The sequence below is a fragment of the Pan paniscus genome, chromosome 2 (genome assembly GCF_029289425.2).
Source record: "Pan paniscus chromosome 2, NHGRI_mPanPan1-v2.0_pri, whole genome shotgun sequence".
In the NCBI taxonomy this organism is placed as follows: domain Eukaryota; kingdom Metazoa; phylum Chordata; class Mammalia; order Primates; family Hominidae; genus Pan; species Pan paniscus.
This window is the reverse complement of record NC_085926.1, coordinates 57,806,668-57,830,985: the sequence shown is the minus strand read 5'-3', so window position 1 is coordinate 57,830,985 and position 24,318 is coordinate 57,806,668. Positions and strand designations below refer to the sequence as shown.

Here is a 24,318-nt window from a genome sequence, read left to right as displayed (position 1 = left end):
GCCTTACACTGACCCCCCTCAAATAGAAGCAAAGCAAAACCAAGTGACAGGAGATCAATTCCCCAGCACATATCATGGTCTGCTGTATGGAGGGTGAATCCTAAGCAGAATGCAAACAATAAGATTCCCTGGTTACGCTTTTATTTCCTCAGCCATTGACTAGGGAGCATAAGTACCAAAACTCACATGGAGAATTGCTGTCAATGAAAGCAGCGTAACTGTTCCTTCCCACCTGACAGACAGAAAATATTTCCTAACTATATAATAATACCCAAGTTTAAAGTATCCTGGAATGCTTGAGATTTTTTTGAACACTCATAATACTATTTAGTATTTTTTTTTTGATTGAAATACCTCAACTTCTGAAAGTTTTCTAACCACTTCAATTTTCTCCTGAAGAACCCGCCTCAGGGACTCTTTGGCTGTTGTCTCATAGTTATGTTTATCCTCTTGTAATGCTATAAGTTCCTTTCGTAAACTATCTTCTGTTTGATTCTACAATAAAAGATATTTATAATTATAGACAAGTTATTTTTTAAAAGCATTTATTGTTTGAAAAAAATTAACACATTATGATATACTTTAAATTGTATATTAAGGTACCTCCAAACATAAATGATTCTGGCCCTGTATTAACTAAAGATGTATTTAAAAGTTGCATAAGTAAATTATGCCTTCACAAACGTATTAATTTCCACTTACTATAGAAAAAAAAAGTTATAGGCAATTGAGAATTTCCCTAAAATATACAAAATTAATTACTTTTATATTTGTCATATTTTCTGCAAGCCACCATATTCACATTTGTAGGCAAAAATAATCAATTACCTTCAAAGGCACCAAGCATTCTAAAACAATGGTTAAAACAAAAGGAATAAGAGTACCATGGGGGAAAAGCAGACTTCATGTCTGGGGCAGGAAAAGTACAAAATGAGCCTGAAACATCTTGTCTGAAATGACAGCATGAAGCTATCAATCTGAAGACATTTACACAGACCAAAGATGGGATAATTTGAGCATCAATAAGAAAAATAGGCTGGCCGCGGCACTTTGGGAGGCCGAGATGGGAGGATTGCATGAGCCCAGGAGTTCAAGACCAGCCTGGGCAACATAGCAAGACCCTGTCTCTAAAACAAGAAAAACAACTGCACCAGATTTAAATACATCAAATATGTTTAAATCTAAGTGGAGTGAGAAAACACTTCATGGCCAGTCTTTGGTAGATGAAAAACCACCAATTCATTATTCTGAAATCTAATAAATAAGGGGAGAAAATCACTTATCTTGCTTTCCCCGTAGAAAACATACCTCAGGGTTATTTAAATTTTTTTATTCCAATAGCTTTAGAGATACAAGTGATTTTTGGTTACATGGATGAATTATGTAGTGGTGATGTCTGGGATTTTAGTGCACTCATTACCTGAGTAGTGTATATTGTATTCAATAGGGAGTTTTTCATCCCTCACTCCCCTCTCACTTTCCCAACTTCTGAGTCTCCAATGTCCATTATAGCACTCTATATGCCTTTACATACCTATAGCTTAGCTTCCACTTATAAATGAGAACATGTGGTATTTGGTTTTTGATGCCAAAGTTACAAAAAATAATGGCCATTGTTTTTTCCTTTTTTCGTTTTTTTAGAGACAGGGTCTCTCTTTGTCACCAAGGCTGGAGCGCAGTTCTGCGATCATAACTCACTGTAATCACAAACTCCTGGGCTCAAGCAATCCTTCCACCTAAGCCTCCCGAGTAGCTAGGACTACAGGTTATGTACCACTATGCTAAGCAAATCTTTAATTTTTGGTAGATACTGGGTTTTGCCATGTTGCCCATACTGGTCTCAAACTGCCTCTGCTTTTTTTTTTTTTTTTTTTTTTTGAGACAGTCTCGCTCTGTCGCCCAGGCTGGAGTTCAGAGGTGCGATCTTGGCTCACTGCAACCTCCACCCCCACCGGGTTTAAGCAATTCTGTCTCAGCCTCTTGAGTAGCTTGGATTACAGGTACATGCCACCATGTCCAGCTAATTTTTGTACTTTTAGTAGAGACGGGGTTTCGCCATGTTGGCCACGCTGGTTTTGAACTCCTGACCTCAAGCGATCCGCCTGCCTTGGCCTCCCAAAGTGCTAGGATTACAGGCATGAGCCACTGTGTATGGAAGGAAACTTCTCTTTATAGAAGTAACCCAGCTAAATAAGTGAAGGAATAACAGAATTACATCATTATTTTTGTAACTTTTTTTTTGTTGTTGTTGTTGAAACAGAGTTTCACTCTTGTTGCCCAGGCTACATTGCAATGGCACGATCTTGGCTCACTGCAACCTCTGCCTCCTGGGTTCAAGGGATTCTCCTGTCTCAGCCTTCTGAGTAGCTGGGATTACAGGCATGTGCCACCATGCCCGGCTAATTTTGTATTTTTAGTAGTGATGGGATTTCTCCATGTCGGTCGGACTGGTCTTGAACTCTCGAGCTCAGGTGATTCGCCCGCCTCATCCTCCCAAAGTGCTGGGATTACAGAAGTGAGCCACTGCGCCCAGCCTTATTTGTAACCGTAATGAAATAATGGATCTAGGCTGGGATCATCAATGATTGATAAAAATCTCAAAAAGAAAGACAACTAGACATTATGTTGTCCCTTGGTGGAAGAACACAATACCATCCATAAAGTGTTGTTGACAAAAAGAAAAACTGAACCTAAATCACATCAAATCTCTAGCTGGAACTACTAATTTATGGAGTGGGAGGGGGAGCTAAAAAATGTTTAAATAACAATGCAGACTGAGGGAAATTCTAGAGGACAAATGACCCAGTTTTTTCAAGAAATATTAACTGCAATAGAAAAAAGACAGACTTGTACATGGGTATTCATTATGTAATTATTTTTATTTACATGGATGTCTGACATTTCTCAGCACAAAAGATTTAAAAGAATTGTGGAAATGTATGAAGTTTTTAGCATATACTCAAAATGATAGTCAAAGAAATGATGTCACATAAAAAACTATGCATTTCATTTTACACATTTGAGGTTAATACCTACTTTGGAGCATGCCTGTAATTGGTTTCCCATAACTTCTAACCGTGATAAGAGTCTATCTTCATCTATTAAAGCCTATTGAAGAAAAATTAAATATAAGTAAAACCCGAGTAATTATAAAGTCACATGTATATAAAAAAAGGTTGCTACTGACAACAAAAGATATAAAAGCGTAAAACTGACCAGCATCCACTGTAAAATGCTAAATCTTCAACAACTTGTTCATTAGTTAGGAAATAACTTTGTCTTTGTTTGCTACATTTTAGTTTATTTAACATGTATGGAATATTAAACTATGTTTAAATGTTTCTTAAATATAAAACAACTGGAATACCTGCCAACTGGTATCTGAAGCCTCTTGGGTGATGGCTAGTAGCCGCTGAAGCGTGGCTAACTTCTGTTCCAACATTTGTTCCCGATGTAAGGCCTCCTAGTATTACAAATCACAAAACAGATTCTAATAAGCTCATCATGATTCTTTTGAGGAGTGATCAATTTTCAGCATATTCTAAAATATTTTCATATTACATCCCACTTGATGTATTTTAAAGTACGTGAAACTTGATAGTACTTTGTAAAACATACAGCAGTCCCCGCTTATCTCTGGTTTCCCTTTCCACAGTTTCAGTTATAGTGCAGTACAAGATATTTTGAGAGAGACAGACAGAATGTTGACATTCACATAACTTTTATTCACATAACAGTATACTGTTGTAATTGTTCTATTTTATTATTATTGTTAATTTCTTACTATGCTTAATTTATAAGTTAAACTTTATCATAGGTATGTGTATATATAGGAAAAAACATAGTAGATATAGGGTTTGGTACTATCTGTGATTTCAGGCATCTAGTGGGGGTCATGGAACATATTCCCTGCAGATAGGAAATGGCTACTCCATGTATATGGGCCACATCATTTTAGTCTCATTTGTTGGGCTGAAAGTACTGCTATTAGAGGTTCTCTAACTGCAACTTCTCCCATAATAGAAAACAAGTCACCTGTTTTTGTTTTCTTTTTATTCATAATTTGGAAGAGCAAGTTTTTAAAAACATACAATAGAAAAAGCTAACAAATGTTTCAGGTTTGCATTTTATACACACACACACATACATACACACTGTGTGTATGTAGACATATACCTATGCATACACACATACACAGTCATGCACCACAAAACAACATTTCAGTCAACTATAGACTGCATATACACAGTAGTCCCCCAAAATTACAATGAAGCTGAAAAATTTCTATCGCTTAATGACATCATAGCCATCCTAACATTGTAACACAAGGGGGCATTACTCATGTGTTTGAGGAGATGTTGGTGTAAACAAACCTACTGTGCTGCCAGTTATATAAAAGTATAGCACATATAATTATATATAGTACATAATACATAATAGTATTATATGACTTTATCAGTTTATGCATGTACTATACTTTTTATTGTTAATTACAGAGTGCATTCCTTCCGCTTATTAAAAAGAAAAAAACGTTAACTGTAAAATACCTTCAGAGAGGTCCTTTAGGAGGTATCCAGAAGAAGGCACTGTTATCACAGGAGATGACAGCTCCATGCATGTTACTGCCCCTGAAGACCTTTCAGTGGGATATGATGTGGAGGTGGAAAATATTGATAATGATGATCTTGATACTGTGTAGGCCTAGGCTAATGTGTGTGCTTATGTCTTCATTTTTAACAAAAAAGTTTAAAAAGTAAAAGCAAGTTTAAAAAATTTTTAATAATAAAAAGCTTATAAATTAAGAATAGAAACAATATTTTTGAACAGCTGTACTACGTGTTTGTGTTTTAAGCTAAGTGTGAATACAAGAGTCAAAAAGGTTTTAAAACTTGTAAGTTTATAAAGTAAAAAAGTTACAGCAAGCTAAGGTTAGCTTATTATTGAAGAAAGAAGAACTTTTTTTTCTTTTTTTGAGACAAGAGTCTAGGTCTGTCACCCAGGCTGGAGTGCTGTTGCATGATGATGTCACTAAGTGATGGCTCACTGTAATCTCAAACTCCTGAGCTTATGATCCTCCTGCCTCAGCCCTCCAAATAGCTAGGAGGCAGACACACACCACCATGCCCAGTTAATTTTTTTTTTTTCTTTTTCTGAGACGAAGTCTCTCTCTGTTGCCCAGGCTGGAGTGCAATGGTACGATCTTGGCTCACTGCAACCTCCGCCTCTTGGGTTCAAGCAATTCTCTCACCTCTGCCTCCTGAGTAGCTGGGATGACATGCAGCACCACCACGCCTGGCTCATTTTTGTATTTTCAGTAGAGACGGCGTTTTACCATGTTGGATAGGCTGGTCTCAAACTCCTGACCTCAAGTGATCCGCCCGCCTCGGCCTCCCAAAGTGCTGGGATCACAGGTGTGAGTCCCCGCACCCAACCTCCAGCTAATATTTTTATTTAAAGTTTTTTTTTTTTTTTTTTTAACAGATGGGGCGTTCTTATGTTGCTCAGGATGGTCTTGAACTCCTGGTCTCAAAGATCCTCCCACCTTAGCCATCCAAAGTGCTGGGATTTCAGGCATGAGCCACCATGCCTGCCCCAAAAACTTTTTAAATATATATTTAAAGCAGCCTAAGTGTACAGTGTTTATAAAGTCTACAGTAATGTCCAGTAATGTCACAGGCCTTCACATTCACTTACCACTCACTTAATGACTCACCCAGAGCAGCTTCCAGTCCTGCAAGCTTTATGCATGGTAAGTGCCTTGTACAGGTATATCATTTTCTATCTTTTTCTTTTCTTTTCTTTTTTGAGACAGAGCCTTGCTCTGTCATCCAGGCTGGAGTGCAGTGGTGTGATCTCGGCTTACTGCAACCTCTGCCTCCCGGGTTCAAGCAATTCTGGTACCTCAGCCTCCCAAGTAGCTGGGACTACAGGCATGTGCCACCATGCCCAGCTAATTTTTGTATTTTTAGTAGAGACAGGGTTTTGCCAAGTTGACCAGGCTGGTCTCGAACTCCTAGCCTCAAGTGTTCCTCCTGCCTCGGTCACCCAAAGTGCTGGGATTACACTGCCTCCAGCCTTTTCCTATCTTTTATACTGTATTTTTACTGTACCTTTTCTGTGTTTAGATATGTTTCTAAACACGAATACTATTGTGTTACAACTGCCTTCAGTATGCAGTACAATAACATGCTGTATGGGTTTGTAGCCTAGGAGCAATGTGCTACACTATATAGCCTAGGTGTGTAAAGGCTACGCCATCTAGGTTATATAAGTACAATGTATAATGTTCGCACAAAGACAAAATCACCTAATGAGATCATATGCCTGTTAAGTGATACATGATAGTATATACATGTATACATGTGTATATATACAACCACATACACATATATGTGAATATATGTGAAATATATACATCTCAGAACAAACTCATTCCAACTGAAGCCAAGATAATCTGGTCATCAGCAAAAATACTTTATAATGGCTTAATTGCACAAGTATGATATCTAAAATAGAAATAGCTTTTAATTTTTCCTTTTAAAAATGTTGTTTATATAAACGTATACATTTTTGTTTTATTTCTGAGACAGAGTCTCATTCTGCAGCCCAGGTTGGAGTACAGTGGCATGATCTTGGCTCACTGCAACCTCCACCTCCCGCGTTCAAGCAATTCTCATGCCTCAGCCTTCTGAGCAGCTGGGACTACAGGTGCACACCACCATGCCCAGCTAATTTTTGTATTTTTTGTGGAGATGAGCTTTCTCCATGTTCGCCAGGCTGGTCTTGAACTCCTGGTCTCAAGTGATCTGCCTGCCTTGGCCTCCCAAAGTGTTGGGATTACAGGCAAGAGCCCCCGTGCCCGGCCAATATATACATTTAAAAAGAGAGATTGCTTCACTCGCACAGCCTATTGCATTTTCAGGTGTTCTGATTCTCTCTGACTATATAACACTTAGCAGTAATTAATATACCAAAATAGGTAAGAGTCCACTGAATATTGGTTCAATGTAATGAAGGGACTTATAATGGGAGAATTAAATAACTATTTGGCAGCTCCAAAGATATATATATCCAAAGATACATATATATTTACACATAATATATATATTATGTGTTATATATATAATGTGTATATATAACACATTATATATATTATATATATTATATATAATATATATGTAAATATATATATATATATTTTTTTTTTTTGAGACAGAATTTCACCCTTATTGTCCAGGCTGGAGTGCAGTGGCATGATCTCAGCTCACCGCAGCCTCTGCCTCCTGGGTCCAAGTCATTCTCCTGTCTTAGCCTCCCGAGTAGCTGGGATTACAGGCATGCGCCACCACGCCCAGCTGGTTTTGTATTTTTAGTAGAGACGGGGGTTTCTCCATGTCGGTCAGGCTGGTCTCGAACTCCTGACCTCAGGTGATCCGCCCGCCTTAGCCTCCCAAAGTGCTGGGATTACAGGCACAGCCACCGTGCCCAGCCCAAAGATATATTTTACACAGAAAGACATTGGTGTACAAAGTCTAAACTTTAGGTGGCTTGTTAACAGTTAATAGCTGTTAAGCGAGACTCCTTCACTCAGAATCAAGGTGAAATGCTCATAGCACTTAGTTGTGGTTTTGGCATACCTTCTTCACCTTGTTCTATTCCTGTCATTATCCAGAGGAACACTTATGACCCTAACGCCTCTGAGACACCTCAACAGAGAACTATACACTTCAAACATAGTACTTGAGGTTTAAAGCATTAATTTATTGCTCTCCACATCCTTGATAAATAATGACTATGGAAAATTTTGTCTACTTAGAGGTACTACATTTTAATATAAGCTATAGGTTATAATAAAGCTATTGGTTAAAGAATCTAATAAAAAGCCATACACCTCAGAATCCATATTAAAACACAGCTTCACTTAAGAGACTATTTGCCAAGTTTAAGTTCCTAAAACATTCCTAACATTCAGGAAATCACTCAGATGCTGCAAAAAGTTTTACTGAAAAACAAAACCATCAACCAACCATATCTTTAGAATCTACTTCCACTAGATGGTGTAATTTCACCTTTTTAATTCAATTCCATTTAGAGTTTAACTCCATGAACTATATCCTAACAGAAATCTAATATGTCCAGGAATGGTCTTTTAGTTAGTTCTAAGGTATAAAATGCATCTATTCCAGTTTTTACTTAAAATGTTCACAAGTTACATTAGAACTTTAGCAGTTCAGTAAGAACATATACAGAAAAGACTGGTATAATTTTATCTCAAAGAGCTAGAAAAGGAACAGCAGAGGATTAGGACACTAGGGATATTCACAGAACAAGAAGGTTGGAAAGAGTGAGAGAGTGAGGGAGTGAGATTTGCTATCCACGATGACTAGTAACAGTAGTATACATGCCTGGGCAAATAATTTAACCTATATGAGCCCCAAATTTCTCATATGAAAAATGAGGTTTAAACTACATTAATCTCAAAGTTTTCTTCCACCTCTAAAAATAAGCAGCTTAATTAATGTGCCTTCCTATTGAATGGTAAACTACTAACATTTATGGCATACATTCTATGTGCCAGGAACTGTTCTAAGTGCTTTACATATATTAATTTTTTTATTCTTCACAATTCTGTGTAAGTTAAGCGCTATTACTATATCCATTTCACAGATGAGGAAAATGAGGCACAAAAGGGTTAAACAACTTTTCCAGTAGGTCAGAAATTAAAGCCAAGGATTAAATCAAGGGAATTTTGGCTTAGAATACTCTTAAATACTCTATTAAAATCCAAATGTGTAATGTTTTTCTATGCATACATTATGCCTGGTGGAAGATAAGATCTGATTAATACATTGATAATTTTCTGTTCATTTTCATAGATGTGTACATTCTTAACTAAGATGAAACTGTTCTCACTGATTGATTCCTATAAAAGAATGTAGGGGGCCGGGTGTGGTGGCTCAGGCCTGTAATCCCAGCACTTTGGGAGGCCAAGGTGGGCAGATAACGAGGTCAGGAGATTGGAGACCATCCTGGCTAACACGGTGAAACCTCCTCTCTACTAAAAATACAAAAAATTAGCCAGGCGTGGTGGCACATGCTTGTAGTCCCAGCTACTCGGGAGGCTGAGGCAGGAGAATCGCTTGAACCCGAGAGGTGGAGGTTGCAGTGAGCCAAGATCACGCCACTGCACTCCAGCCTGGGCAACAGAGCAAGACTCCACCTCAAAAAAGAATATAGGGACCCAGGATCACAGGTTTGGTTCTATTATTTGAAACAAAAGACAACTGAAGGCCTACCCACATAAAATGACTCACTCAAGGTCACAAAAGTGGGTTGAGTAGCAGAACTAAGATAAAAACCTCAATCTTGCCTGGTGCGGTGGCTCACACCTGTAATCCCAGCACTTTGGGAGGCCAAGGTGGATGGATCACTTGAGGTCAGGAGTTTAAGGCCAGCCCGGCCAACATGGTGAAACCTAAAAATGTACTCTACTCTACTAAAAATACAAAAAATTAGCCAGGTGTGGTGGCACATGCTTTTAATTCCAGCTACTCGGGAGACTGGGGCAGGAGAACTGCTTGAACCCGGGAGGTGGAGGTTGCAATGAGCCTAGATTGCGCCAGTGCACTCCAGCGTGGGTGACAGAGCGAAAGTCCGTTTCAAAAAAAAAACAAAAACAAAAAAATACCTCAGTCTCTAATCTCCTGATCCAGGAGTTTTCTTTAACCATGCTCCCTCACCAGAATAAGAAACATAATCTAGCCCAAACCCACAAAAACCAGAAAAAAAAAAAACCAACCCAAAACATTTGTTTGCTTTTTAAAGATTTATACGGTTCTTTAAATATGGCATTAACTTGAAGCAGTATCTGCTCTACACCAAGAAATTATTCTGTGAATCCAGCAGCACAGCACAGTGGTTACACAAAGCAGAAAATCTGAGGTCTGGCTGTCCAGGTTCAAATCCCAGCTCTACCATATACTTGATATGTGATACTGTATAAATTATTAAATCTTCCTGCCTCTCAGTTACTCTATCTGTAAAAATAGGAATAAAATATGCACCTTGTAAGACTGTTGAGAGAATTAAATAATACAGGTAAAGTGCTAGAATGAAGCTTGGTATATAATAAGTGCTATATAATTACTTGCTATTAATATTATTAAGCAATCAAAATCTCTCCCAGTTATTTTTTATTTAAAAGTCATCTATGGGCCGGGCGCCATGGCTCATGCCTGTAATCCCAACACTTTGGGAGGCTGAGGTGGGTGCATTGCCTGAGCTCAGGAGTTTGAGACCACCCTGGGCAACATGGTAAAACCCTGTCTCTACTAAAATACAAAAAATTAGCCAGCTGTGGGTGGTGGATGCCTGTAGTCCCAGCCACTAAGGAGGCTGAGGCAGGAGAATCGCTTGGGCCCAGGAGGCAGAGGTTGTAGTGAGCTGAGATCGTACCACTGCACTCCAGCTTGGGCTACAGAGTGAGACTCCATCTCAAAAATAAAATAGAATAAAATAAAATAAAACAAAACAAAATAAAAGTCATCTATGGATAAAGAATTGTTTTGGGGCTCGGCATGGCGGCTCACACCTATAATCCCAGCACTTTGGGAGGTTGAGGCAGGAAAAAGACTTGAGCCCAGGAGTTTGAGGCTGTAGTGAGTTCTGATCATGCGACTGCACTTCAGCCTGAGAGACAGAGCGAGACCCTGTCTCTAAAAAAATTTGAAAACAGATTTTTAAAAACTGTTTTGGAACCTCCTCATACTTGAACAAAAAAATTCCTCTTGTACAAAGGCTTTTCTCTAGATTTAATGTTGACTCTTTTATCTTTCTTCATAAGATCTACTTTTAATCCTTTGTTCTTTTTTGAAAAGACAGTATTTCTTTTCTATTTGCATCCAGCCATTTTTTTATCCTATATTTGTGAATTTGCAAAATAAAATATAAGTTGTTTAATTCTGCCCTTCTTTTCTTCAGACAGGGTCTTGCTCTGTTGCCTAGGATGGAGTGCAGTGGTGCCATCAAAGTTCACTGCAGCCTCGACCCCCTGGGCTCAAGTAATCCTCTCACCTCCACCTCCCAAGTAGCTGGGACTACAAATGCACGCCATCACACCTGGTTAATTAAAAAAAATTTTTTTAATTAAAGGGGTCTCACTTTATTGCCCAGGTTGGTCTCAAACTCTTGGCCTCAAAGAATCCTTCTGCCTAGGCCTCCCAAAGTCCTGGGATTACAGGCATTAGCCACCATGCCTGGCCCTAATTCTGCTTTTAAGAACTTTTAAAAGTTTAAAAGAAATTCTGCTTTTAAGAAGTCTCAAGATGTACTTTTACCTGTAGATACTGAGAAAGCTGGAATAGTTCCTGAGAGTACATACTTGGAGTGTTAGCAGCAACCTAGAAACAAATGACACAGTATCAACAGAAAACACTTCATAAAGAACATTAAAGACAAACCAATTCCTTGAAATGTCTACTTACTTAAATATGCAAAATAACTGTTATTAAAATCACAAATTTATAGCACAAAGGCAATATAGCCTTTTAAATTTTTTTCTTTTCTGGCGGAAATATAGCCGTTTCTTAATCCAGAAATAAAACCTCCTAATCAACAGATCCACATATTTTCCCTTTAAAATTCATCATTAAATACTTCTTTAATATTTTAACAAGCCTCATTCATTTAGAAGTAGCCATCTTCAAAATGGTATTTTTTTGTGGTATAGGTAGGGCAGGGACATGAAATACAACACTTTGTCCAGTGGCCTGAGGCAATGTTTCTTGAAATCCATAGGTAGGTTTTAAGAAAAAAGATGGGAAGTAATGGTGTTTAAACACTGTAAGTCATAGTCAAACTATTTAGAACTCAAGAGTATTATAAGGAATATCTTCTATAAGGGTTTTTTCAGGGCTGTAGAATATAGAACTATGGCATTATTAAAAAGAAAAACAAACAAAAAAGGGCCGGGCGCAGTGGCTCATGCCTGTAATCCCAGCACTTTGGAAGGCCGAGGGGGATGGATCATCTGAGGCCAGGAGTTCGAGAGACCAGCCTGGCCAACATGGTGAAACCCCGTTGTCACGCTACTGCACTTCAGCCTGGACGACAGAGCGAAACTCCATCTCAAAAAAAAAAGAAGAAGGGCCAGGTACAGTGGCTCACGTCTGTAATCCCAGCACTTTGGGAGGCCGAGGCAGCCAGATCACCTGACGTTGGGAGTTCAAGACCAGCCTGACCGACATGGAGAAACCCCGTCTCTACTAAAAACGTAAAATTAGCAGGGCATGGTGGCACATGCCTGTAATCCCAGCTACTCGGGAGGCCAGGGCAGAAGAATCACTGGAACCTCGAAGGCGGAGGTTGCAGTAAACTGAGATTGCACCATTGCACTCCAGCCTGGGCAACATGAGTGAAACTGTCTCAAAAAAAAAAAAAAAAAAAAAAAAGGAGTAGGAGGAGGAAGAAAGAAGGAAGGAAGAGGAAAAAGAAGAAGGAAGGAGGAGGAAGAAAAGGAAGAGGAAGAAGAAGAAAAAGAAGAAGGGGAGGAGGAAGGAGGAAGAGGAGGGAGCAGGAAGAGGAAGAAAAAGGAGAAGGAGGGAGGAAAAAGAGAAGGAAGGAAGGAGAAAGAAGGAAGAAGAAGAAGGAAGTAGGAGGAGGGAGGAAGAAGAAAAAAACGAGTAAGAAGAAAGAAGGAAGAAGGACAAAGAAGAAAAAAGAAGGAAGAAGAAAGAAGGAAGAAAGAAGAAAAAGAAGGAAAAAGAAAGAAGGCAGAAGGAGGAAGAAAGAAGAAAGTAAAAGGAAGAAACAGGAGGAGGAGAAGGGGGAGAAGAAGGGAGAGAAAGAGGAGGAGAAAGAGGAGGAGAAGACGGAGTAAGAGGAGGAGGAGGAGGAGAAAAAACCAAGAAGGAGGAAAAGGAGGAGGAAAGAAGAAAGAAAAGAAGAGGAGGAGGAGGAGGAGAAGAAGAAGGAAGAAGGACTACTGGGTTGCTGTAATATTCACCCCTATGTGTTAGCTTATTAATGATGTTATAGCACCAGTCCTTATTAAGCTTGGAAACTATACTTTAATTAATATGCTGACGAGACAGCAGAGAGTTGGCATTATTTTTTAAATTTAGTTCTAAATTAGCAGGACCATTATTTACTTCTGAATAATTTTGGTATTGCAGAAGTTGATGATTAACCACTTTTACTTTTAAAAAAGGAGTCTAACAGAGAACTTCAGTTTTAAGCAGGCTTTCATTCTTCATTCAAATGGAAGAAAAACGTAAAATATTTTTTCCACTAGTTTAGTTACTGCACTAAGAAAACTAGACTCTCACATTAATGTCAAAAGATGTATTTTGGGGGGCTAATTAGCAATGAAACCTATAATTGAATAAACCATTATTTCTGAACAAAAGAAAAATGCTTTCTAGCAAGCAATTATTGCAAAGTTTCTGATCAGATCAGGTAAAAAGTAACCTTCAAAGACAATAAAAGAACAATTTTTGTAAGCCTGTATTTCTGTATTACCTCCCTGTATTGGTAAATGTTGAGTGAACTATTTAGGTAGAAACTTAAACAAATTTCTAGACAGACTTGTATCTCAGAATAAAAAGTAACAGCGAATACTCCTTATCCCTGGCTAGACACAAAACAGGTACTCCTAGTTTACACAGTGAATAATTTAACTGAGATAACAAAGCCTTCTTCTGAAGAAACATCCATCTTAGATTCTCCAGATATTGAAGATCAGAAGATTATAATAACTATATAGCTATATGCATTCTACATATTTTGTTACCAAAGAGAAATAAATTTCTAGGTAAAGCATATTAAAAACAAACATTTTCAAAGCAACACAGCTGAGTCAGTTTGGAAAAAATAATCATTAGCAACTTACTTTGTCAACAGGACTTGGTAATGGTGCATGGATGACACTGAAAAGTAAAATTTAGAAGTTTTATCTAATATCCGGACAATAGAGGAAACAGAGTATGAGAGCACCAGAATATCTTACACCACAAAGTTTATACATTTGCCTTCATGTAATTAAAAAAAGGTGAACTATTTTTCAATCCTTCATAAATGTATAAAATTCTTAGAAAACAAAAATATGTAAACCTACCTTGTACACATCAATATAGTTCTAAAAACAAATTCCAAATCCAAAATGTATTAAATGCTCTTTGAGGAGCCACTACTTTTTGAGGGATATGATGAATTACTTGATTATACGAATTTCTATACAGAAAAGGAGTACTCTTTATCCATTTTCGGCTAGGCATGGTGGCTCATGCCTGTAATTCCAGCACTTTGGGAGGCTGAGGCGGGAGGATCACCTGAGGTCTGGAGTTCAAGACCAGCCTGGTCAACATGATGAAACCCTGTCTCTACTAAAAATATAAAAAAATTAGCTGGGCGTGGTGGCGCACACCATTAGTCCCAGCTCCTCAGGAGGCTGAAGCATAAGAATCGCTTGAACTCAGGAGGTGGAGGTTGCAGTGAGCCAAGATTGTGCCACTGCACTCCCGCCTGGGTGACAAAGTGAGACTCTGTCTCAAAAAAAAAAAAAAAAAAAAAAATCCATTTTCAATTTTGAAATATGTAAATTATGTTCTTTTAAAATTAAACATTTCTATACAGAAAGTCTTAAAAAGCAAAGTTCTGGAAAGCAAGGTTATAATTTGGAAACTTGTTCCAGTGAAGAACAACTTTAATCAAAACACTACTATTCCTCTTCTCTACCCAGCCACCTCAGAAACTAACTGAAAACTTAGATGTATGTATGAAACTGAACTCAGCATAACACTTTAAAACAAAACATTAAATAGATGGCATTAATTGGCACCAGTTGCCTTGTTGGCCTGATAACTACTGCTGACAAAAAGGTAGTATAGCAGCTCAGAAATTATACTGGGTCCAAAATCTAGCTCTACCCACCAGCTGAAAGGCAAATTGCCTAATCAATATAGGTCTCAGCTTCCTCATGCATAAAATGAGATAATCGAGTCAGGCACGGTGGCTCACACCTGTAATCCCAGGACTTTGGGAGGCCAAGGTGGGCGGATCAGGAGGTCAGGAGTTCGAGACCAGCCTGGCCAACACAGTGAAACGTCATCTCTACTAATAATACAAAAATCAGCCAGGTGTGGTGGCATGTGCCTGTAGTCCCAGCTACTTGGGAGGCTGAGGTGGGAGAATCGCTTGAACCTGGGAGGCAGAGGTTGCAGTGAGCCGAGATCATGCCACTGCACTCCAGTCTGGGAAATAGAGCAAGACTCCATCTCCAAAAAAAAAAAGGTGGGGGGGAGATAATCATACAACCAATTCCATGGAGTTATTGGGGATACTAAATGTATTCATATGAATAAAGGGCTTAAAACAGTGCTTTGGAAATGGACTTGATCACTACTATTACTCTCATGAGAATACAGCAGCTAAGGAAGCTGGAGTCCCTATTTTACAAGGCCCTGTAAGATACAGTTTATGTGTGTTGGGGGTGAGTACAGGGGACTCAAAGCAAGGCTACCACGCATGACCTCTACCAGCTGCTAATCACTCCACATCCTAGAGGCCATTCTTATAATGGTTAGCTTGAAGGTTGACTGGGTAAAGTTCTTAGCTTGAACTGATAAATCATATGTAAGCTGCTGAAAAACTGATGAGACGTGAGTTAAAAATAGGAATAATTTTGATCCCACCTTAATAACTGCAAACACTGTAAGAACTGGTCTAATTCAACTAGTCACAAATACACTAAAATGCTGAATAAAATGGAATATTAACTACCAGCACCCACCTCCCTTCTGAGCACCCATGATACAGACTTCATTGAGCCTACATAAACTTTACTGTCCTTCTTTGATTATACATCTGTGTTCTCAGGAACTATGACCTATTCACCTGTATATCCCCAAAGCCCATCAGCAGGCCCTAACAAAGTTGGTGCCTAGTAAAGATTTTTTAAAAATTATGTATAACTTTACTCCAGAACATTGAAATAGGCATTTTAAACAATAATTTATTTTTCTTGAATATAACAAATATTGATTATGGAAAATGTGTGAAGTAAATCATGAGGAAATACATAAAAATTACTCAATACCAGCACTCAGAGATAACCATTGTGGGTATATATCCTTTTCTCTGCAGATATGCACATATAGTGAAATGAACTTAAGAATGTCTAAATGCCAGATGATTTGAGGTTAGGAGTTTGGGAACAGCCTGGCCAACATGGTGAAACCTGTTTCTACTAAAAATACAAAAACTAGCCGGGTGTAGTGGAGGGCACCTGTAATCCCAGCTACCTGGGAGGCTGAGGCAGGAGAATCACTTGAACCTGGGAGGCGGAGGTTGCAGTGAGCCAAGATCACACCACTGCACTACAGCCTGGGCAACTGAGCAAGACTCCATCTCCAAAAAAAAAAAAAAAAAAAAAGTCTAAATAGAAACAAATGGTATAATAGGGATTTTTTTTTAATTCACCTTTCTTAGTGACCCAAGTATAAAATCTTCTCATAACAATCCCATTAATAAACAAATGGCTAAAAATCCGGCAACACATTCCATAAGTGATATACATCTGTATTTTACAAAAACTACCCTGGATATAAGTATATTCTGAAGTATGAATAAAGTTCATATGCATATACAAACCATAACAAGGAAATGTGGAAAATGAAAATAGTTACTTAGTGTTAGAGTGGTGGGATTATATGCAATTTTTTTTTTTTAATTTAAAAAATTTTTTTGTGTGGAGACAGAGTCTCGCTCTGTCACCCAGCCTGAAGTGAAGTGGTCTGATTTTGGCTCACTGCAACTTCTGCCTCCGGGGTTCAAGCTGTTCTCGTGTCTCAGTCTCCTGAGTAGCTGGGACTACAGGCGCTCACCACCACGCCCGGCTAATTTTTTGTATTTTTAGTAGAGACGGGGTTTTGCCCTGTTGCCCAGGCTAGTCTCAAACTCCTGAGCTCAGGCAATCTGTCCGCCTCACAGTGCCAAAGTGCTGGGATTACAGGCACGAGCCACCTGCGCCAGGCCTCTCTGTTTCTAATCATTAGAAAATGGTTGGCCCAGGTGCAGTGGCTCATGCCTGTAATCCCAGCACTTTGGGAGGCTGAGGGGAGCAGATCACCTGAGGTCAGGAGTTTGAGGTAGCCCGGCCAATATAGTGAAACCCCATCTCTACTGAAAACACAAAAATTAGCTGGGCATGGTGGTATGCACCTGTAATCCCAGCTACTTGGGAGGTTGAGGTAGGAGAATCACTTAAACCTGGGAGGTGGAGGCTGCAGTGAGCCGAAATCATCCCACCGCACTCCAGCCTGGTTGACAAAAGTGAGATTCTGTCTCAAAAAAAAAAAAAAAAGAAAGAAAAGAAAGAAAGAAAGAGAGAGAAAGGGAGAGAAAGAAAGAGAGAAAGAAAGAAAGAAAAAGAAAGAAAGGGAAGGAAGGAAGGAAGGAAGGAAGGAAGGAAGGAAGGAAGGCAGGCAGGCAGGCAGGCAGGCAGGCAGGCAGGCAGGCAGGCAATTATTGGCTGGGCCTCTCTGTTTCTTATCATCAGAAAATTATTGGCCAGGCGTGGTGGCTCAGGCCTATAATCCCAGCACTTTGGGAGACCAAGGTGGGTGGACTGCCTGTGCTCGGGAGTTCAAGAGCAGCCTGGGCAACATGGTAAAACCCATCTCTACTAAAAGTACAAAAAATTAGCTGGGCGTGGTGGTGTGCACCTGTAGTCCCAGCTGCTCAGGAGGCTGAGGCACAAGAATTGCTTGAACCCGGGAGGTGGAGTTGCAGCGAGCCGAGATTACTACACTCCAGCCTAGGCAACAGAACCAGGCTGTCAAAAAAAAAAAAAAAAAAAAGGGAAAAGAAAGAAAGAAAAAAGAAAACAAAACAAAAGGAAAATTATTTGTGCAGTGTAATAAAAATTAAGGAAGGAAAAAAGTCAGCTTGTTGAGTACTATCTTCTGAAGTTCTTAAAAGCAATAAATGCTATGTACACAATGGAACTTAAACTCTAGGCTTTCTGGCATACCCAAAAGCATCTTAATGCTTTTAAAAATTAGTTTACAGTAATAGAAACAGCTAATGTTTATTATGTGCTTATTATATGCCAAGTACTATGCCAAGTTCTTTAAGTACTAAATCTTGTTTAATTCTCATAAAATTCCTGTTAAATAGGTACTATCATCATCTTCATATTTCAAATGAGAAAAATGTTGCCTGATCAAGTCACAGAACAAGTGGAGTCAGACTTTAAACTGGACTACCCAACTCTAAAGGCCATTCTGATCTTCCTCCAGCTCTGGAGAATTGCTTGTTCAAAATTCATCTTCTCCAGAAAGTTAGATTATGTATAACTACATTGGCAGCAAAAATTTAAGTGATACTAGTATTTAACCATATAAGAAAAGCCAAACAATAAGAAAATGGGCAAAGATGAAAAGAATTAGAGAAACACAAAGGATAGAGACACAACACATTCCAACTGACTTTGAAAAAATTTACAAGTTCTACTAGATGGAACCTGAGAACACAGATGATTCCTTACGTAACTGTTCAAAGTTTTCAAACTGCATGAAAGAAAAATCTCATTATCAAATACAAACATCAAGGTCTTTAAGAAGCAATATATCATTAGTTGATTAATAGTTACTCATTTCTAAAACCTTAATTCTTGACTCTTAAAAGCTAAGTTATATTAAACTTCCGAAAGTTTATTTTAATTTTAATAATTAAGCTGTAATCGCAAATAGAAAACACATTAATGTTTTAAATTTATGATATTACTTCATATGCCAAGGACAAAAAAAAAGGAAAAAAAGAATTAAAATGTTTTAAAACCTATGCTATTTTGCTTCAGATATCTTGAAAAGTAAACAAACAAGGAAAAGTATGTGACTTCTAAGAAGCATAAAATAAATGATTCTACTGAAAGCACAGACAGTAATGGGAGGGCCTCGCTCTGCTTAATCTTTCCTTCTCACTTTCCTATTCAATGCTCTACTTTTCCTTCAATTTATTGCTTCTCTTAACCTCCTACCCTCAGGTCACTGTCTCTGTTTTTGAAAGACAGGAAAATATTATGTTGGGTATAAAAACAAGCTTCTAGCATATTCAAGGCTTTTCCCACAAATAAAAAATGTTAAGTTTAAAGATTGCTCAACTCCCTTCAACACTTCATAATAATAATCTCTGAAAACCCCAAGATCAAAATGTACTTACATATGCTTTTAAAAATCTAGATTTTATGGGTAATTTTCCCTTTCAAATGTCGGCCTTTAAATGACCTTTACACTCCTTCATACAAAAAGTAAATAGGACATTGGAAAAATCTTCAAAAACCTCCCACCAAAATAAGCTACCAACTATATTGGTATCCTCAAGGTCTTGTAAGATTGTGACACTGGCATTAATACCAGAAGTGATCACAGTTTAAGAAGTCCTATATTAAATGAAAATAAAAAGGAATGAAGCTATCACTTACCAGTAACTTATATACTTGAAACATTGTGAAAAACAACTAATTATCCATCAAAATATAAATTAAATTTGGAAACAAAATAATCTTTGCCTTTGATACATTATTATTTACTAGAATTGTAACTAAAGCAAAAAAGCAATTTAAACTGAAGTGTATTATATTCCAAAAAGTACTAATCAATTTTCTAACATTATTTAAATAGTCCTGAAGCAGGTATTAGCAGTACACCATCACCTAGAATATTATTACTAAATTCTTTACAGTACTAAACTTCACAAAAACTTCACAGTACTAAATTATACTCACTCTGAGCGGAGCCGGGCTTCCATACCATCTGGTAGAAAAAGTTTTATTGTGGAAACAATACACCCATGGGTAACTGGTTGAAACAAACAAATAATATGGATGAAATAATTGTTTAAAAATATAAAACTTCACACCTCTCATATGTAAACATAGTTTATTCTTAAAAGTAACAATTTCTCAGAAAGAAAATAAAGCTAGTGGTTTAATGACATTATTACCCTGGAGAAACTCATCTTGTCCATAATGAATCACAATTTCAAGGTAGAAATAAGGATAGAATCATTTTGAAAAGTGTCTTAATCTCCAATTCTGTAATAATAGTCAATAAAAAGTCAGTTGAATATATGGAAATAAAATTGTGAGGGGGAAATACACTTTTCCCCATCTGCCAGTATCAAACATAAGGTCTGACTATTCCCAAATTTAAAATATAGTTCTTATTCCAAATCTTCCTTTCCCCAACCTATTACACACCTAACCACACCTCACAAAACTCTAAAGTTCTGCATAATACAGTTGAGAAATGCCACTCAATCCCCCATTTTATGGGTGAGAAAACCAAGACCTCAGACAAGTGAAACTGCTTCGACAATTCTCTGCTATTAAGTATCAGAATTGTTTGCTAGTGTCTCATGTTTCCATTTCAATATTTAAAATTTTGTTTTGTTTTCTTGATAGTTGTTTCTTCCTCCACCCCCAAAATGACATCAGTACAGTCCCTTTGTAGACAGCTTCTCACTGTTGCATCTTACTTCCTCCTTTTCCTATTGAAGATTTTAAGAGACAAAACTCCTGAAAGTAGCACTTGTACAGAGTTTCTCTATATGTGGGTTTAATTTTAAAAAATTGTTTTCTGGCTTGAAGGTTGATGGTTTTTTATTTCTCTTTATTCTTCAAATACTGTATTACATTTTCCAGAGTTCAAAGAATTATTTATTTCACTAAGCTCTGATTAAAAACTAATGCAGGCTGATGAGAATACACTACATCACGATTAGGGGAGTGGTGGTTATGAGACCATATATATTTGTCAAAACTCACTGAATTGTACATGTAAAATTGTGTTATACGTAAATTATATCTCAACAAAACTGAATTTTAAGAATAGAGCTAATGTTGGCCGGGCATGGTGGCTCACGCCTGTAATCCCGGTACTTTGGGAGGCCACAGTGGATGGATCACCTGAGGTCAGGAGTTTGAGACCAGCCTGGCCAACATGGTGAAACCTCTCTACTAAAAACACAAAAATTAGGCCGGGCTCAGTGGCTCACGCCTGTAATCCCAGCACTTTGGGAGGCCGAGGCAGGTGGATCACCTGAGGTCAGGAGTTTGAGACCAGACTGGCCAACATGGCAAAACCCCTCTACTAAAAATATAAAACTTAGGCTGGGCACAGTGGCTTACGCCTATAATCCCAGCATTCTGGTAGGCTGAGGTGGGCAGATCACCTGAGGTCAGGAGTTCGAGACCAGCCTGGCCAACATGGCAAAACCCCTCTACTAAAAATACAAAAATTAGGCCAGGCATGGTGGCTTACGCCTGTAATCCTAGCACCTTGGGAGGCCGAGGCAGATCACCTGAGGTCAGGAGTTCAAGACCAGCCTGCTCAACATGATGGTTGGTGCCTGTAATCCCAGCTACTCAGGAGGCTGAGGTGGGAGAATCGCTTGAGCCTGGGAGGCAGAGGTTGCAGTGAGCCAAGATCGCGCCACTGCACTCCAGCCTGGGCGACAGAGTGAGACTCCATCCCAGAAAAAAAAAGAAATAGCCGGTGTGGTGGCAGGTGCCTGCAATCCCAGCTACTCGGGAGGCTGAGGCCAGCAGAACTGCTTGAACCTGGGAGGCGAAAGTTGCAGTGAGCCGAGACCATGCCACTGCACTCCAGCCTGGGTGACAGAGCGAGACTCCATCTCAAAAAAAAAAAAAAAAAAAAATAGAGCTAATGCATTTGGGGATATTAAATGATCAGGCCGACAAATCATCAAGATGATATTATAAACATGAAGTAATATGACTGTCATCTGGAAATGCACATTAAAATTAAGGAATTTAACACCATGCATTCAGTATTGATTTTCATTACCAATTGATTATATAAAAAGTGCTAACACAGATCAAGAACGATCTATTGGCAGGGCACAGTGGCTCACACCCCTAATCCCAGTGCTGTGGGAGGCTGAGGTGGGGGGATCACTTGAGTTCAGCTTGGGCAACATAGTGAGACCCACTCTCTACAAAAAATTTTAAAATTAGCAGGGTGGGGGTGGTGCACACCTGTACCCAGCTACTCAGGAGGCTAAGGCTGGGAGATCGCTTGAGCCTGGGAGTTCGAGGCTACAGTGACCCATGATCACACCACTGCACTCCAGCTGGGCAAGACCCTGTCTCAAAAACACAAACAAACAAACAACAATAAAAAACAGAACCATCTATTGGCAGTCTTCTAAACTCTGCCCAGCACAATAACCATGGCCATGAACCACTGGGCTTCTTCATTCCTGTCTGACCTCATCCTCTATCCTGCTACGAAGGATATCCTATACAAAGCCAAGCTACCTGCGATCTCCAAGCACTTTACCTTTCACAGCCCCATGCCTTTTACACAGGCTGTCCCTTCTGTAAGCAATGTTTTTATCCTCTCGCCTGCATGACCATGTGCTACTTAGTCTCCAGGCTCAGATTTTCTAATTCCTTCACCAAAGCTCAGTATCTGGGTAAGATGTCCCCAGAGCCTCCTATATCTATTTCTTAAAACATTAAGCACATTGCATTGTGAATATTTACGATTTACAGAAACTGTTGTCTCACCAATTAGATTCAACTCTTTGAGGGCATCAAGGATTATCTGCTTCTCAGTTTAAAAACCTGTGTACTTAGCAGAGTCATCTGGTACAGAAAGCATTTTACTGAAGATGTTGAGGAACATGCCTGCTTAGTATTTTATAGCTCCCATTACTCCTGTGCAAAGATGTTTCTTACTTTTAAGACATTAGGGTTCATCTCTATTTGTAGGAACCACCTAGCTTTCTCCTTTCCCAGGCAAAAGACAGAAGAGATAGATTTCTCTCTCTTATGATAAATGAGTTTCTAGAGGATGGCTCCTCAAGACATTCACTATAAATAGCCTATAATAAATACAGGAGCATAATACAACATGAAGATCCAGCAATACCTACACTTTAATTTGGTAGAAAGTTGTTTTTTTAAAAAAGAAAAATAGGTAGAACAAGTTATAGAATAAAACTAGTTCCAGAGGTGACAACCTGTGATATACAACATCAGTAATTCTGTTGTTCAGACACATTACCCTGAAAGTTCAGCAAATGAGCTGATGCGCAAATCTATGAGATGAACCAAGGGCTATATCGACTGGGCAGTACAGAGTTGCTGCACAGTTGAAGGCAATTTAAAAAACAAAAACAAAAATAACCCACGTCTGACTAAGCTCATAATTTAGTCCAGTCAACGATGCCTTTAATGTGATTCTCATGACAACCAGATACACACATGCATAGACATGTTATCCTTTTGATTTGCAACAGGCAAGTAATTAAAGCAACCTGATGAAAATATTTTGTTCTAATACTTATATTAATCAACTACACATAGCAGCATTTCCCAAAATGCTAGCAAGTGTTACAAAAAAGGATCTGAGGGTCTGATGAGTTTGGGAAATGCTTGGTTTAAAAGAGATTTAGGGGCCAGGCACAGTGGCTCACGCCTGTAATCCCAGTACTTTGGGAGGCCGAGGTAGGCAGATCACGAGGTCAGGAGAGAGAGACCATCCTGGTTAACACAGTGAAACCCTGTCTCTACTAAAAATACAAAAAAATTAGCCGGACGTGGTCGTGGGTGCCTGTAGTCCCAGCTACTAGGGAGGCTGAGGCAGGAGAATGGCAAGAACCCAGGAGGCAGAGCTCGCAGTGAACCGAAATCGTGCCACTGCACTCCAGCCTGGCCAACAGAGTGAGACCTTGTCTCAAAAAACAAACAAACAAACAAACAAAAGATAGATGAAGATTAATGGGACATTCTCAAATTTACTCAACCAATATGTTCCAGGTTGTGTGTGGAGATTCTACAGTGAAGACAGACACACTTCCTATAGTTGCACAGCTTACAGTTTAGTGAGGGCAGTAAACACATAAAAGGGATGAGTACAGGGTACAACAGGGGCATGGAGTGGGCACCTTGTCCAGCCCTGAGGATCAAGAAAGGTTTCTAGGCATAGGAAAAAGCATGTGCAAGGGCTTGAAGGCCATGTCTATTAGGGGGAGTAAAAGTAATTCAGTGCAGTTGAAGCACAATGCCAAAGGAAGATACACCATTGACTTTGCTCTTTATAGGCCCTTTGTTCACAGGAGCTTAACTAAGAAAAAGATATTGGTGATGAAGGCCTGAAGTAATAAGCTGACTGAAGTTACATGTGTTCACAGAACTAACTGGCCCCAAGCTTTGCAAGAGAGGGTTACTGTAATAATGTGTGACCCAGAAAACTCATTCTTTAAGCAGTTTGTGGGTCCAGGAAAAGAGGA

General features: G+C 38.9%; 1 protein-coding gene across 42 annotated transcripts in view; it reads right to left on the bottom strand.

The window, feature by feature from the left end:
• SLMAP (sarcolemma associated protein) overlaps positions 1 to 24,318 on the bottom strand; it is a 175,287-nt gene that overhangs the window by 67,874 nt on the left and 83,095 nt on the right. For all 42 annotated transcript variants that reach the window (XM_008964035.4, XM_063602464.1, XM_003811632.6 and 39 more), the window contains 6 exons: positions 19,784 to 19,856; positions 13,889 to 13,925; positions 11,337 to 11,399; positions 3,368 to 3,463; positions 3,037 to 3,108; positions 355 to 495 (listed from right to left, as the gene is read on the bottom strand). In XM_008964035.4, coding sequence (XP_008962283.1) covers positions 355 to 495; positions 3,037 to 3,108; positions 3,368 to 3,463; positions 11,337 to 11,399; positions 13,889 to 13,925; positions 19,784 to 19,856 — 482 coding nt within the window. The remainder of the gene's footprint in view (positions 1 to 354; positions 496 to 3,036; positions 3,109 to 3,367; positions 3,464 to 11,336; positions 11,400 to 13,888; positions 13,926 to 19,783; positions 19,857 to 24,318) is intronic.